The following is a 13,372-nucleotide window of genomic DNA, read 5'->3' as shown; positions in this document are numbered from 1 at the left end:
AATATGCAGATAATGTCATACCTCCACGTCCAGACCTCTACTGGGACCTCCACATAGACCATTCCTCCTATGCCCATCTTTTCAGCCTGACAAACTCCTACCAATGCCTGGAGAACACCACAAGGTATCTCCTCTCTGGAGCTTTCTCTGACCCCTCCCTGTGCTCCCACAGCCCCCACTTCCTAGCTATTCCAGGAACTTCAGCATAGGATGACACGGTACTACGTGTATCTGTTTCCCCCTCTGTATCCCCTCAGAAGGTAAGCCCTCTGAGGGCAGCAACCACATCCCAATCATCCTGCCCAGCCACTCTTATATGTGCTAATCAGGGCTGAGGCTGACAGAGGATGCATCCTCAATCCAGGCATTTATTAAACCTCTACCACTCACATGCCATTAGCCCATGGAGGCGCTTCCACCTCAAAGGCAGGAAATGCCATGTGGAGCAGGCACGCAAGGGCCAGGTGCCAGGCCTGGGAGGCAGAAGAGAAGCACCTTCGGGAAGCCCATGGCAAACTGGAAGTTTTGGCCTCCAGAGGGCCCCAGGAATGAGGCGGGGGAAGGTGCCCCAGTCCCCCATGAGCTCAGCCACAGATAGATCCCCACCTCCACCTCCAAAACTCACCAGCTCCTACTCCGACGGAGGCATGACCAAGTGGGCGACTCTCACCTCATCTGGAGGCTCTGTACAAGGTTTCTCACCTAGGATCCAGCGTAAAAGGCACTACAGGATAGAACTGGGCCCACTAAAATCTCCCCTTGCCTGTACTTATCTGCACGGGTATGAGCGAGCTTCCGGCCAGCTAAGGTTTCACTTCCTTGCCAAGGGCTCACTTCAGAGCTCGGAAGACCTGCAGGGAGGAAGAGACCATCTCTTTGGCTTTAACTATGGGAGTCCCCTCTTCCCAGGCCTGGGAAGAAATGATCCAAACGCTTCTGTGCGCAACTGGAATCTCCTTGGGTGTGGATCCCAAGGTGAGCATATGTAGTACAAAGTATTAGCAAGGCCATGTAGTCAGTACATGTTCAACCACTGTCTGTTGAATTCAATCTGTGCAAGAGCACATACCTGCTGCAGATGGATTTGCAAAAGAAAACACACACACGTGTACGCATCATACACCTGTTTCTAAATGAATATGGTTAAGAGTAAAGAAGCTGTAACCTAAGAGGCTGGACACCACTGGGCAGCATGTGGCACTTTGCGGACTTCTGAGCCCCTTTGCGCCTCTGCATCTCAGAATAAAGGTGGTAACGCTTTCCAGGTAGCTCTGCTCCCTCTGGGTGCAAGCAGTCACAGCTTCTGTGGGGGTTAGAGGCTGCCCTCATCTGCTGCCTCGCCCTTCTACTTCTCAGCTCCTTGCCCAGAGCAGACGGCAATACTTAATGACTGACCTCCTTTCCTCCTGCAGCCGTGAGCGGCCTGGGAGGTGTCTGGGGCCCGTGGCCACACTGGATGGGTAAGCACTGTAACACACCTGCTCTTCCCGACTCCTCCGGGAGCTGGGCACCCCACCCTCCCGGCGGGCTACACGGACAGCACAAAAGCCAACTCCTTCCAACACATCTCGGCTCAGGCTTTGTGTCCCCAAGTCTTCAGCCAGGGCAAAGCCTTAACACAGGATGCTGACTCAGTTGTGAGAGCTGACAAATGATATTCTCTACCCGTATTTGTTGACCTGAATTGGGTTTTGTCATTTAAGAATTACTACTATTTGTTTGGGGTCTCAACTCCTTTCCCAGTCCTTGTCTCTTGACACCAGGAATTTCCTTTCTCCATTAATCTTAATTAATGGATTAATTAATCTCCATTAATCTCCAGTCTTTACTTTCTCCATTAATCTTAAGTCTGAAGTTAGAATACTCATTCCTCTGGTCAACTTCCCTGAATTTCTCCAGCCCCCACGGAAGACCCTCCTTCCTCAGGCCTGAGAGCTTCTAAAGTTACCAGAGAACAGAGACAAACAAGCATGGCCAAGGCCTGCCTCATCCACCAGATTCTTAAATTTGTTGAGGATGAGAAGCAGGTTCTTGGCTCAAAGCTGAGACCAAAGGAAGCCTGGAAGGAGCACAGGCAAGTCTCTGGGTCCAGGAGGTCTGCGTGGCAGGCTGGTGCCACCGCCCCCCAGGGACTCCTGCAGGAGGCCGCTCACCCTCCAGGTGCAGCTGTCTGTTCGGGTTCAAGTGCCAATTCCAGGCCCCCGTTTCTAACTCTGCTGCCACAGACACAGAGATAGGGCTTTCCTTCAGCTCTAAAGCAATTTCCAGAAGCTGAATGGATCTGTTGTGGAAGACACACCTGCATGAACGAATTTTCAAAGGGCTCACAAAGAGAACAGAAGACATCTGAGGTTCTTATAGAAGGATATGTCCTGGAGAGCACGCTGATCAAGGACGAGAGCGAACCAAAGAAAGCTGTTCTCATAACCCTGCCCGAGTGAGTGAGAACACAGCGGAGGAGAAGCTGGTTCCTCATTTTTCCCCACTGCCAGAGCGCTATTTTGGCATCTCTTTACAACTCACAGACATCCTTTCAGAATTTGTGAATGATTTCCCTTAAGTCCTGCCCTAAAGAAATACTTAATTCCCCTAAATATCTGCAAGTCGGTAAGCACATGCTACCTTCACACCCATCCCTCAAAAGCCCTCGGAACAGCCTGGCCCCACACACCCGCAGCCCCTCCCACCCCGAACGACCAGCACCAGTTACTCTCAAGACTTAAACACGAGCATGGAGGCTGTCTCTGCACTTGAGCCCAGACCTCCACCCCAAACGCCCTCACCAAGGACACAAACATCACCTCTTCTCCTGGGTCCTGGCTTCCTCTCCCTGACCCACTAAAGAAGTCAGGATGAGAGGGACCCAGGGTGAGGCCTAAGTTACAGGAGGCCCCTAGGAACACCTTTAAGCTCGGTCCTGCAATAGGGACCCCACCCAAGGCCAGGGTGATCTAGAAGCTCCAGACTCGTGGACCAGAGCTGTCCAAGAACAAGCTGTTTATAATTCAGCCGTCCCTCCCCGAAAAGCCACTATACACAATGACCACAATATCTTCCTTTGAAAGACCTAGAAGGTTTTCTTTCATCTCTTTTCTTTTCTACCACCATTCATGTGTTCATTCAGTCCCTCTCTCAAACATGTCGTGGGCACTGACAGAACCAGACCTGCCCTCTCTCTTCCAGAAGGATCGCTCACCAGCGAGCAAAGCCAATGGCCCCAGGGACATGTCGGCAGCACTCCTCGAGCTACCATTCAAGCTCCGCAGAACTCACTGCCCCCGCGTCCCGGTCCCAGCCCCCTACCAGTCTGGTCCGACGAATGTCTATCTTCCAAGCAACCTAAACTGGCTGCTTCAGGCTCACGTCCCTCCTCACACACCACAGGCTGTTTGTGGGATGCTGACACCCTGAGGCTCGCCCCTCTGAGCCAGGAAGGCCCCAGTGCCAGCGGCGCTCGAGCCCAGGGAGGCCCACCCGGCACAGGACGCTCCCGCGCCCACACGCCCCGCCGGGTCTTGCTCCAGGCAAGGCTGCCGTGCCAGACTCTCGGGGGCCACGGTGGGAGTGACAGTGCTAGTGACAGTCCCGAGACCTCTTACACAGCAAAGCTATCGCTCAAATATTTAGTGTATGCGTCTGGCTTTCACACGGAATTTGCAACCTGCCAGTTACCAGTGTTTACCTTGGTAGAAATTCACGGGAAATTTTAGTCTGAACAGGCCCAGAGTTTATTTTACTGCCAGATAAACAACTTTCTTTGATAAATCATCCGTGTGACAGTGTTCCTGAAAGACTAAACAAAGATTTCAAACTTAATCTATAGGCCTTTGAGAAGTCTTCCAAAGCTAATGCATGTTTAATTGGCTGCTCTAAGCAGGGTAGGGCAGGGCAAGGGCCTGACATTTCTTTGGCCATTTGTTCTCCTTTAAAAAAAAAAAAACACGCACACACACACAAATTGGAGCTTCTGGCTCATTTCTGCAAAACTGGATGGAATTTACCAATATTTAAATGCTTGCTCACTTCTCTGAAATTAGCCTGTTTTTTGGTTAAAGGGAGTGCATCTCACAAATACCACAAGGCCATTGTTGGAAAAGAAGCAAATGCCCTGGAGATCCAGCTTGAGAAAAAGAGGGCGGAGGGCAGTATAACACACAGGGCTTTAAAACCTCTCCTAAACAGAACCCAATAAATTAGGAGTAGAAAAACGCATATCAGGAATTAAATTTCTGAAAATCACATACAAACAAACAAACAACCAAAAAAAAAAAAACCACCTTCAGGAGGCACATCCTAAAACTGCATACGGTCAGTCCAAGCTCCATGGGCACAGCGCTTAGGGTGTCATCAAACTAAAACCCAGATCTAACTTCTAGAAAGAATACACAGGGTTGTTTTCTGTTTGGTTTGGGTTGGGTTGGGTTTGTTTGGGTTTTGTTAACTATAGCACCTTGAAGCTGCATAGAGCTTTTCAAGTTTTTCCAAATGGGCTTTTAAAAAGCCTTCTTCAGTCTAATCCTCTGCTAACCAGAGAATTAACCAAAACATTCCATTCCATTTCCTAAAAATTTTTTGCCAAACAAGCTGATTTCACTCGTGCCAGAATCCTCCTACCTAGGCTAATTTCCATCCTGAAACTATTCTTTCCAATGAGAAGAGATAATCATGATTATGGACTGAGCTGCAGCCATATTCCCGGAACCCCACACACTTGACTGAGTCAATTCTCCCCATAACACAGTAACACAGGAATCACCACTCATATTTTGCAAGTGAGGAGACAAGCTCAGGGAGGTTCAGAGGCTCCCTCGTGGTCACTCAGTTCATAGGGTTGGGATTTAATCCAAGTCTCCCTGGCCCAAAGCCTATGTTCTTTCTACTCTAGTGCACTGTCTGCCTCCCCACAAAGAAAGAAACTGATGATTGCTGAGCTCTTTCCCTATGGCAGGCACACCTACTAGTCCGTTTCCATCCCACAGGCTCTGAAAGCAGTGAAGGAGCACCCTATATCCTCTTCCCAGGGAGCTTCCCCACCATTCCTGGCAGGAGGGGACCTTGATGGCATGGGAGTATGTGAAGGAGGACAGGTATGAAATCTGGACCAGCTGCCCAGGTAAGTGCTGGTGGGAACAGAAACCTTAACGGATGCCAGGAAGAGCAGACTTGGGCAATCACATGACTAACTCCTTTATCTGAGTCTTATTTTTCTCAGTCCGTGACATGAGCCCTGGACTGGACGATCTTTGAGGTTCCATCCAGCTCAGTGTGTCTTTAGAATGACAAAGGGATACAAATGAGCAACACGGCACCCAAAGACATGGGCCGCCTGTGCAAACTGTGAACAGCCCCCATTTCCCAAATTATCCCTTCCCCCCACCTTTCTCCACCCACACCCAGAAAAGCTTCAGACAACAGAGGTGAAGCTGAGGGTCAGTCCTTCTCGCTCCCCTTCTCCAGCATAGTCTATCCATACATCACATGATAAGGGGGATGTTTTGCTAAGTGAAATAAGCCAGATACAAAAGGACAAATATTGCAGGACGCCACTTACATGAAGTACCAGAATCGTCAAATTCATAGAGACAGAAATGAGATGGTGGTTTCCGGGGGCTGGGAGGAGGGGGAATGGGGAGTTAGTGTTTGATGGGGACACAGCTTCAGTTTGGGAGGATGAAATCTCTCCAAAGATGGATGGTGGGGAAGACTGCGCGACAACGCACGTGTATTTGATACCACCGAACTGTACATCTAACAGAGATGGTAAATATCATGTTATGTATATTTTACCACAATAACTTTACAAAAAAAGAAAAAAAAAGATAAGGAGGCTTAAGAAATGGGGCAGGGCCACTCTTAATCAGAGAATCACCAGCTGGAGAGGACCTCACAGGACACCCAACCACACCATTTGGCCACTGACTGTCCCAAGGAGTAACCGAGTCAGACCTGGACTTGGCCGCAAGGAGGGGAAGTCGTGTGTCAGCCAATCCTGAGCCAATTGCACCCGCAGCGAAATCACTCTTAGGACAAAGAAAAGCAGCCACTCCGGCGTGACGCAAGGAAGGGACAGGGCTGAAAACAGAATTAGGTTTGGGAAAGATTTCAATAAATAGACCGAGAACAGAGAACAGAGAGCTCCCGAGATGCACCTCTCGTTTCTCTGGGGAGAGCCACAGGGGAGGCCTGGGACAGGTGGCCGTCCCTGAAAGGGCTACTTCCGTCCCTGGAAGGATCACCGCAGTGAATGTTTAGTGAGTCCGGCCTGGGTTCCTGACACACCATCTCTTCTACTCCTCACCAAAACCTATACCTGGGTCTATGAAATAGAGGGAAACTGAGGCCTGGAGCGGGGAAGGGATTTGCCCAGTGTTGCAGGGCATGCACATAGGAGAAAAGGAAGGACTGAACTCAGTTCCAGGGAACGCCGTGCCCCATCCACAGATCCTCGCTTCTCTGTCCTTTCTCATACTTCAGTATACTTTCACAGGCTCCACTCTGCTAAAGCAGAGTGATTCTCACTGAAATTTGCTTTACCCAAGTATCTTCCTGCCCGCTGGAGCTAAGAGAGAATTAGGCATGGAGACAGGGAGCACCACACTCACCAGAAGGGGAAATGTGGCTCTTTCCCACCTTTGCCCTGATGTTTCTTAGCATGGCTTCAGAGTGCAAAGTGGTCCCCATGTGGCCTCAGCCCAAACTGCCCAGGGCCTGATTACTCTGGCTAGGACCCCAGGTTTGGGGCCTGCTCAGTCTCCAATCTGAGACCACAGGTGAGCAGGGAACAGACATCACTACCGGCCCAGCCAACCAAAGGCTTCAAGGCTTCTGGGTCAGCCACGGGCCATGCACCGGACAGCAGACCCCCGTGCACGGATGGGAAGGCTACTCCGAACGGGACCCAGGCTGCGAGCTGTGGGCTATGCTTCCCGTGGATGAAAGCGCCGACCCCACGTTTTCCCTCACATGAAATGCCTTAACGATCCCTTCCAAGTATTTACAGATCTGTGGATGGGAGATGTATTTCAGGGGTCTTCAGCCTGCCAACTCCACTCCGGGAGCTGTGGGCCTTCTCCCGTCTATTTAATTTTACTTTCACTGAACTAGATTTCTGGATGTGAGTGCTTTTGTTCTGTTTTTAACATACATGCATATACACTCAGTCACGCAAAACAGAGTGTGAAGTTTTCCTTGAAATTAATAAACATGTTGTACATAGTCACTTGGAAAGGAGCTTTCTCCTTTTATCTAAAAAAAAAAGGAAGTCCAAGTCCAATTTCCATCTCCCCTACCGTCCCATCTGACAAACTTTTATTTCCTGCCTACCATGGGGACTGCTCCTGGGACTGTTTGAGTACAAACAGGCCTTGTTTTGTTCATTCTAAGACACGGATTATCTTCACATTTTAACGTGAAGCATGCTTCCTTTGTCACTGGTACAAAACAAACAGCGCATTTCACGATTAGTGGGCATCTCACATTAGGTAAAACAGGGTGCAGGACAGAGACCCTGCTCTCCAGCAGCTTACAGATGCCGCAATTACTGTGTTACTGTTACTTTCCAAGCTACACCTTGGGTTTCCTCCCACAGGTGAGGAAAACTGGCCTCCAGCACAGTAGCTTGGAAAGGCTGAATCTACATTTTGCAAGAGATCAAAGTGCCCTTCAGAGTAAAACACTGTGCCTCCAAAGAGCAGCACAGCCAAGACACCTTGAAAGATGAGTAAGGCAGAGCAAGAACAGATTAGTGAAGTTTCAGGAACCTCTGAAAAGACTTCTTCTAGGAAATACTCCCAAATGCTAACAATGAGAGCTGGTTTCTTTCCTTTCCTATTTGACTCCTTTTGGTATTACAAAGTATGGTTTTACTCTTTATGAGGAAACATATAAACGGAAAAAAAAAAAAAAAATCCTTCCAGAAGGCAAGGAAAATTTCTGGGGGCAAAGAAATCTTTTTTTCCACAGCAAGAAAATACTGGGGTAAAGAAGTTGCCACCTGAACTCTCAGGTTCAAAAAACTGGAGAAGCCAGTATGAGAGGAAGCTCTGAACTCTTAGCAGAAGTAGATCATCATGCACATTTCTAGCAGAAAAGCTTAAGAGTATTTACAGATACTGGAGAAGCCAGAGAGACTGGCCGGAGGCGGGGTCCTAACCTCCCAGCAATTATAAATCAGATCTAGATACCCATAGGATAAGCTAATGTGAGGGAAAGATGCCTATGGGCACCGAGTTGTTACCAGCAGGATTACGAGCGGGGCAGCTTGCAAATACGATATTGGCCTGTTGAAGAGAAAGGAGCGGCACCCTGTTGTCACATAGCAAGAAAAGCCGAGAACAAAAACCAGAGCAGTGCATCCCAATTTCAGCACAGCAGACAGGCTGGCCACCATGTTGAATTCAGAGACTTTGCACCATCTAACTTTCGGCTTTCCCACATCTGGTACTTGATCCAGGCTAATCCAGCTGCATTCCTGAGTATCAGCACACAGGTGTTTCTACTGATGCTTTTCCCTGTTGGGAAAAAAAAATGCGCTCGGAACTGAGGGGCGGGGTACGGTGCAGAGGTAGAGAGACTAGTGGCCGAGCAGACCTGCCAGAGATTTTAAAACGCACCGCCTGCGAAAGAGGTGACGGGCTGTGCACGCCCAGCTCCACGGAGGCTGCAGGAGTCTGAGGATGCATTGGCAGGAGGGCGAGTGTGTGCACTGACCCAGAAGGAATGCACCCCCTTATTCCTCGAGCTCACAGAAAGCCTTCCAACAACCTGATGTCTTCCCACCGGGGATGTCAGGGCCACTTAATGTGAAGTTTGATCCCTGGAGTAGGGAGTAAAACATTCTTTTTCTTCTCTGTTGTGTGTCAGCTTGCATTGCTGAATTTCTTTGTTTCCTAACTGAATCCCATCAGCGTGGCTGACTGCCTCACTTACTTGAAATGAACTGAGCTAAGAAACAAGTTTCTCAACAAGGCTGAATTCTCCAGGATGCTGAGAAGGGCAGAGTTAAGCTCAGCCCCTGCAGAGCTGGGGGGGAAAAAAATCCGATTTATGGCCTTATAAGAACATTACAAACAAAAAACTAAAAAGTCTCTCCTGCACCCAGTTCAAAGAAGCCTGGCATACACCATACCCATGCTGAGGGGATAAATGCCTCTGTGGCAAAGCCCAGTGGCTCTTCATCTTCTCTTAAATGAGGAAGGCAGCAGGCCAGAGAGTAAAAGAACTCCAGGTGGCAAAGTCAGATTCCTTATTTATGAAGTAAGTGGACTTGATATGATGACCTGTAGGGTCCAGGAGGACCTCAGAAATTCTCTGAAGCCAAGAAAATCAGCCCAGGGCGAACGGAACACAGTCCCAAACAACTCATCAGTCAGATCTGCCAAGACCTGACTGGCTATTAAAACGAGATCTACCCCTCCCTCCCATAAGCAGTAAGCAGGTGGCTTGCTGACTTAGTAGGCAGCTACTACAGTGGGGCAAGGATATCCGTCCCAGGGGAGTTACCTGAGCACCCTCTAGATCCTTACCCTACACCATAAGGTCAACCTTCCACGTTCAAATTCCTTCCCAAAGCCTGCCTCTTCGGCCCACTTCCAGGGAATGTCTCTAGTTGAACTAGTTGCCACAAAACCCCCAATTACCAGAACTTTGATGAGTAAGTGGGAGTGGAGGGAGGAAACCTGATGACAAGTTCAGGGTGGTAAGCTCCAAAGACTCTGAGCATAAAGGCACGGATTCTCTTCTCACAAGTTAACATTAACAAGTCCTTAACATTAACTTGGCCTTGAGTTCCCACAGCCCCCTCCTCAGCTGGTGAGTTATCTCATGACTCCATGACTCTCTAGGAAATCACTGATTAGTGTTTGGTCAGTGTTTAAGAAAAAAATTTTAATTAAATTGTAATTTACTCTAGGTAAGTATTTTTGAGTGTCTAGCACAGTGCTTTGCCCTCCAGAAATGTTGAATGAATGGATACGTGAATCAATGAATGACCAGATACATTGAATTTGAGCTCCCGAATAGGAAGGCATGGTCAGTCAATCACTTCCTTCATACACTGAATTCCAGAGTTTTCCATCACTCTTCCCTCAGGAGTTGAGCCTGATAGAAGTCATAGCTAATATATTACCTTTCAGAGTTTACTTTAATATGGTTCCTGGATTTGCGCAAATATCAGGGGGCCAACTTCTAAAAGTGAGTGTGCTCATTTACAATATCTGAAGAGGATCAGTGAAATCCAAATGGGGCCCCTCAGTTATCCCTTGAAACGATTCTTTGGGATCACAGCCTATCTCAACAGATTCTTCCTGCCCCAGTGACACCGCAAAAGGCTTCTTGTCAGGATTTCCGAGAGATTTTTTTTTTCTCTATCCCAAATGCATCTTTGGGAAGGAATCTCAACCCCATTTGTGGAAGAAAAGCTTGTTGCTAACGCAGCGTGGGACTGTGCACCCACAGACCCCACAGCAGGAGACCTGCCATGCTCAGCTGGGCTCTTGGCACCCCCAAGGAAGCAAGGGGGTGAGCATCAAGAAGTACAAGTTACTACCAGATGATGGAAGGGTCAGCACAGTCTGCGCACATCACCTCAGATGCCCTCTACCATTTTCTTCGGGTTCATTTAAAACGGCAACCAGAAAAAAGGATGTGCCTCAAAGACAGGCAGGAAAATGCATTCCAGACCAAACTTCCTAGAGGTCCCGCAGGCCCCCACCAAGAACAAAGGAGGCAGAGATGCCTAGTGCACAAACAAAACATGCAAGGCATATCCACCCTCAAGAAGCTCTTTGCAGCAAAGGGTCTGAGTTCTCCCACTTCTGTCCTCAGTCACAATGACAGTCCCGAGAATGTGTGTCACGTGTATGATTTCCTTCCATTTGCATGTACAGGTCATATTCGTGTGACTCGGACACAGCCCTTGGCCAGTGGACCAGTGGAAGGCCCTTCCATATGCTTTAATATGCTTGGTTAATGAAAACATGCAGTTGGTCGCCTGAATGGCCAAAGACTCATACCTACCGTTCTGCTTTTCCTGGTAAGAATTCTGCACGAACTGCAGCCTCAGGGACACGAAGCAGGAATTGTGAGAAATGCACCGCTCAGTGTCAGGCTGAACCTTCCTTCAGCAAAGCAGGCCTGGCCTAAGCAGAGCCACTGCTCAGCATCCATATGAAATTGAAGGAGTCAGCCTTCCAAACGAATGCGGTTGACATTTACCTTTCCCAGAAGAGACAGACTCAGGGTGTCTGGAGCTGTTCAGGTCTTCTATGAGGCTGACTACAGGGGGCATCCCTAAAAGCCCCCCTGAGATCTGCTCCCCAGGCCCCACCCAGCCCTTCTCTTGGGGCTGTAAGGGCTGATTTGGAGTTCTTTTTTAACCCAGAGTGGTTTGGGAAGAAGGGAGAGAATTCTCGGTACTGGAGGGAGGTCAATTTTCTGTGCCAGGAAGGACCTGATGGGGGGACCATCTGAATGCCCCCAGCGGCTGGACTCCCCCTCCCCGGCATTTCAGAGCCTGGGTAGAGTGGTGCTGACACCTAGGGGTGGATGGAGAAAGAGCCAGTGTGGAGGGAAGGAAGGCCAGCCAAGCAGCCGGCAGGACCTCCTGGGTGCACCTCTTGGGAGCATCCAAGGAGTGGTGTTGCTCCCTAACTCCTCCCCATCTGTCCTCGAATCTGCCACCCTCCAAATCTAGTGAAGGTTCCCAAAAACCTGTCCAGGGATCCTTCACACAGAAGGGCAGAAGCCAAGTATGACTTTAATAAAAACGAGCCAGTTCTCCACCCTATCTAGATTTCCATGGGCCTGAGAAAAGCAACCCCTGGGGGAGAATGAAGGGAGAGAATACGAAGCTCCAGAAAGAGGCATCCACAGGCTCTCTGTTCCCCAGGGACACAGACCAGGAAGAAGCAGGGACCATGCCAAACCTCCCAGAGGTGGCCAGGGGTGCTTTCTTACCAAACTCGCTCGCACAGAGATGTTCGATTATGGCTTCAGATTTCAACTCATTGTCACACGGAGGACACACGGTTGTGCCTAGGAAGGGAAAGGAGGAGAAAGAGGAGCTGTGAGTGACAGGGATAGGGGTTCTGGAAGGAGCTATCCCTGGGACCAGGCTGGAAGTAGTTAAAGGTCTTCTGGAATTTCTGAAGGGCAGCTGCAGAATCAAAGAGTCCTGGAGCCTTGGACCTAAAGCCAACAGACACAGTTTCTTGAAAACCTGGGGGCTAGAACTGTGGAATACGACACAATCACGTAAACCAACCTTATCTGGGACTAGGCAGGGGCGGGTCTGTGAACTGTGGCTTGATGGGGAGTGCGCATCTATTCCAGGTGTTTGCTTCTGGTTCTTTCTCCCCTCGCCCTTAAATATCCCTCTCTGATCCCTGCCCCCTTCCCATTCCCAAACGCCCAATGGGACAGCAGATCAATCTGACCTGCTCTCTAGGACCCAAGAAGGAAACTCAGACACACCAGCCCTAGCCACAGGCCCCGAACACCCGTCTCCAAAAGGGCTATTGCAGTGCAAGTTCCTGCCTGCGCTGGGTGGGGGGAGGCAGGAGCACCTGGGTGGGGGCTGGGGGCAGCACCAGCAAGAGCTGCCAAATGGGAGGGCCGGGGGGCGGGGGAGATGGGGGACCCTCTGAAGGCGTTTTCACAACACTGTGAAGTGCTTTGAAGAGGAGGTGTGTGTGTGGTAGGCATGAGGGCCACTGCCAGGCACTAGGCACAGGGGGAAGAGACTTCTGAGGCCAGAGCCAGAGGCCTCCTCCAGGCCAAAATGCCGCTGGAGGGGACCCCTGGGAGGTGGAGTATCTCTGTGGGAGGCCAGCGAGAAAGCGGGACAGTGGAATCCCCGGACGGCTTGAGGTGGCCTATCATCATCACCACCATCCCCACCATCATCCATCAACCACGAGGAGTTTAATCCATGATCTAGGAAATCTAGTACATTCGAAGGGCACTCCGCCCCTGGCAAAGCACTGGGGTCCAAGCCAGGCTGGCACTGAGGAGCAGAGGAAAGTCACCCCAAGGTAAAATGGTAAGATGGAAGGCCCTTTGTCCTGCCCTTTCCTGTGGCCTCCATGGCAGAGTCTCCTGCCTGTGAGGTCCCCTGTGGCTCAGTGAAATGGGCCAAGCCTCCCACAGTGGAGACGCTATGGAGAGAGCTGCACAGCCTTGCCAGGCCAGCGCTGCCCCCAGGACATACCTGGTCCACAGCCGGTCACCCCCACTTCCACGCAGGGACCACACCCCTTCATCTTTCTTCAGATTCCTCTCCCACATTCACTCTGTACCCAGGGCCAAACACCATCCAGATGCTCAGTGCAGCAAGAACCACAGCCACACTCCAAGCAGAAGACTGTGTGACTGT

The 13,372-nt window shown here is 50.1% G+C and overlaps 1 protein-coding gene across 1 annotated transcript in view; it reads right to left on the bottom strand.

The window, feature by feature from the left end:
• SFRP1 (secreted frizzled related protein 1) overlaps positions 1-13,372 on the bottom strand; it is a 41,743-nt gene that overhangs the window by 24,017 nt on the left and 4,354 nt on the right. Inside the window, exon 2 of the mRNA XM_032413413.1 lies at positions 11,956-12,033. Within this exon, the coding sequence (XP_032269304.1) occupies positions 11,956-12,033 (78 nt within the window). The remainder of the gene's footprint in view (positions 1-11,955; positions 12,034-13,372) is intronic.

This window comes from Phoca vitulina, unplaced genomic scaffold, assembly GCF_004348235.1.
Source record: "Phoca vitulina isolate PV1807 unplaced genomic scaffold, GSC_HSeal_1.0 scaffold15, whole genome shotgun sequence".
Taxonomy (NCBI): domain Eukaryota; kingdom Metazoa; phylum Chordata; class Mammalia; order Carnivora; family Phocidae; genus Phoca; species Phoca vitulina.
This window is presented reverse-complemented; position numbering and strand designations above follow the sequence as displayed.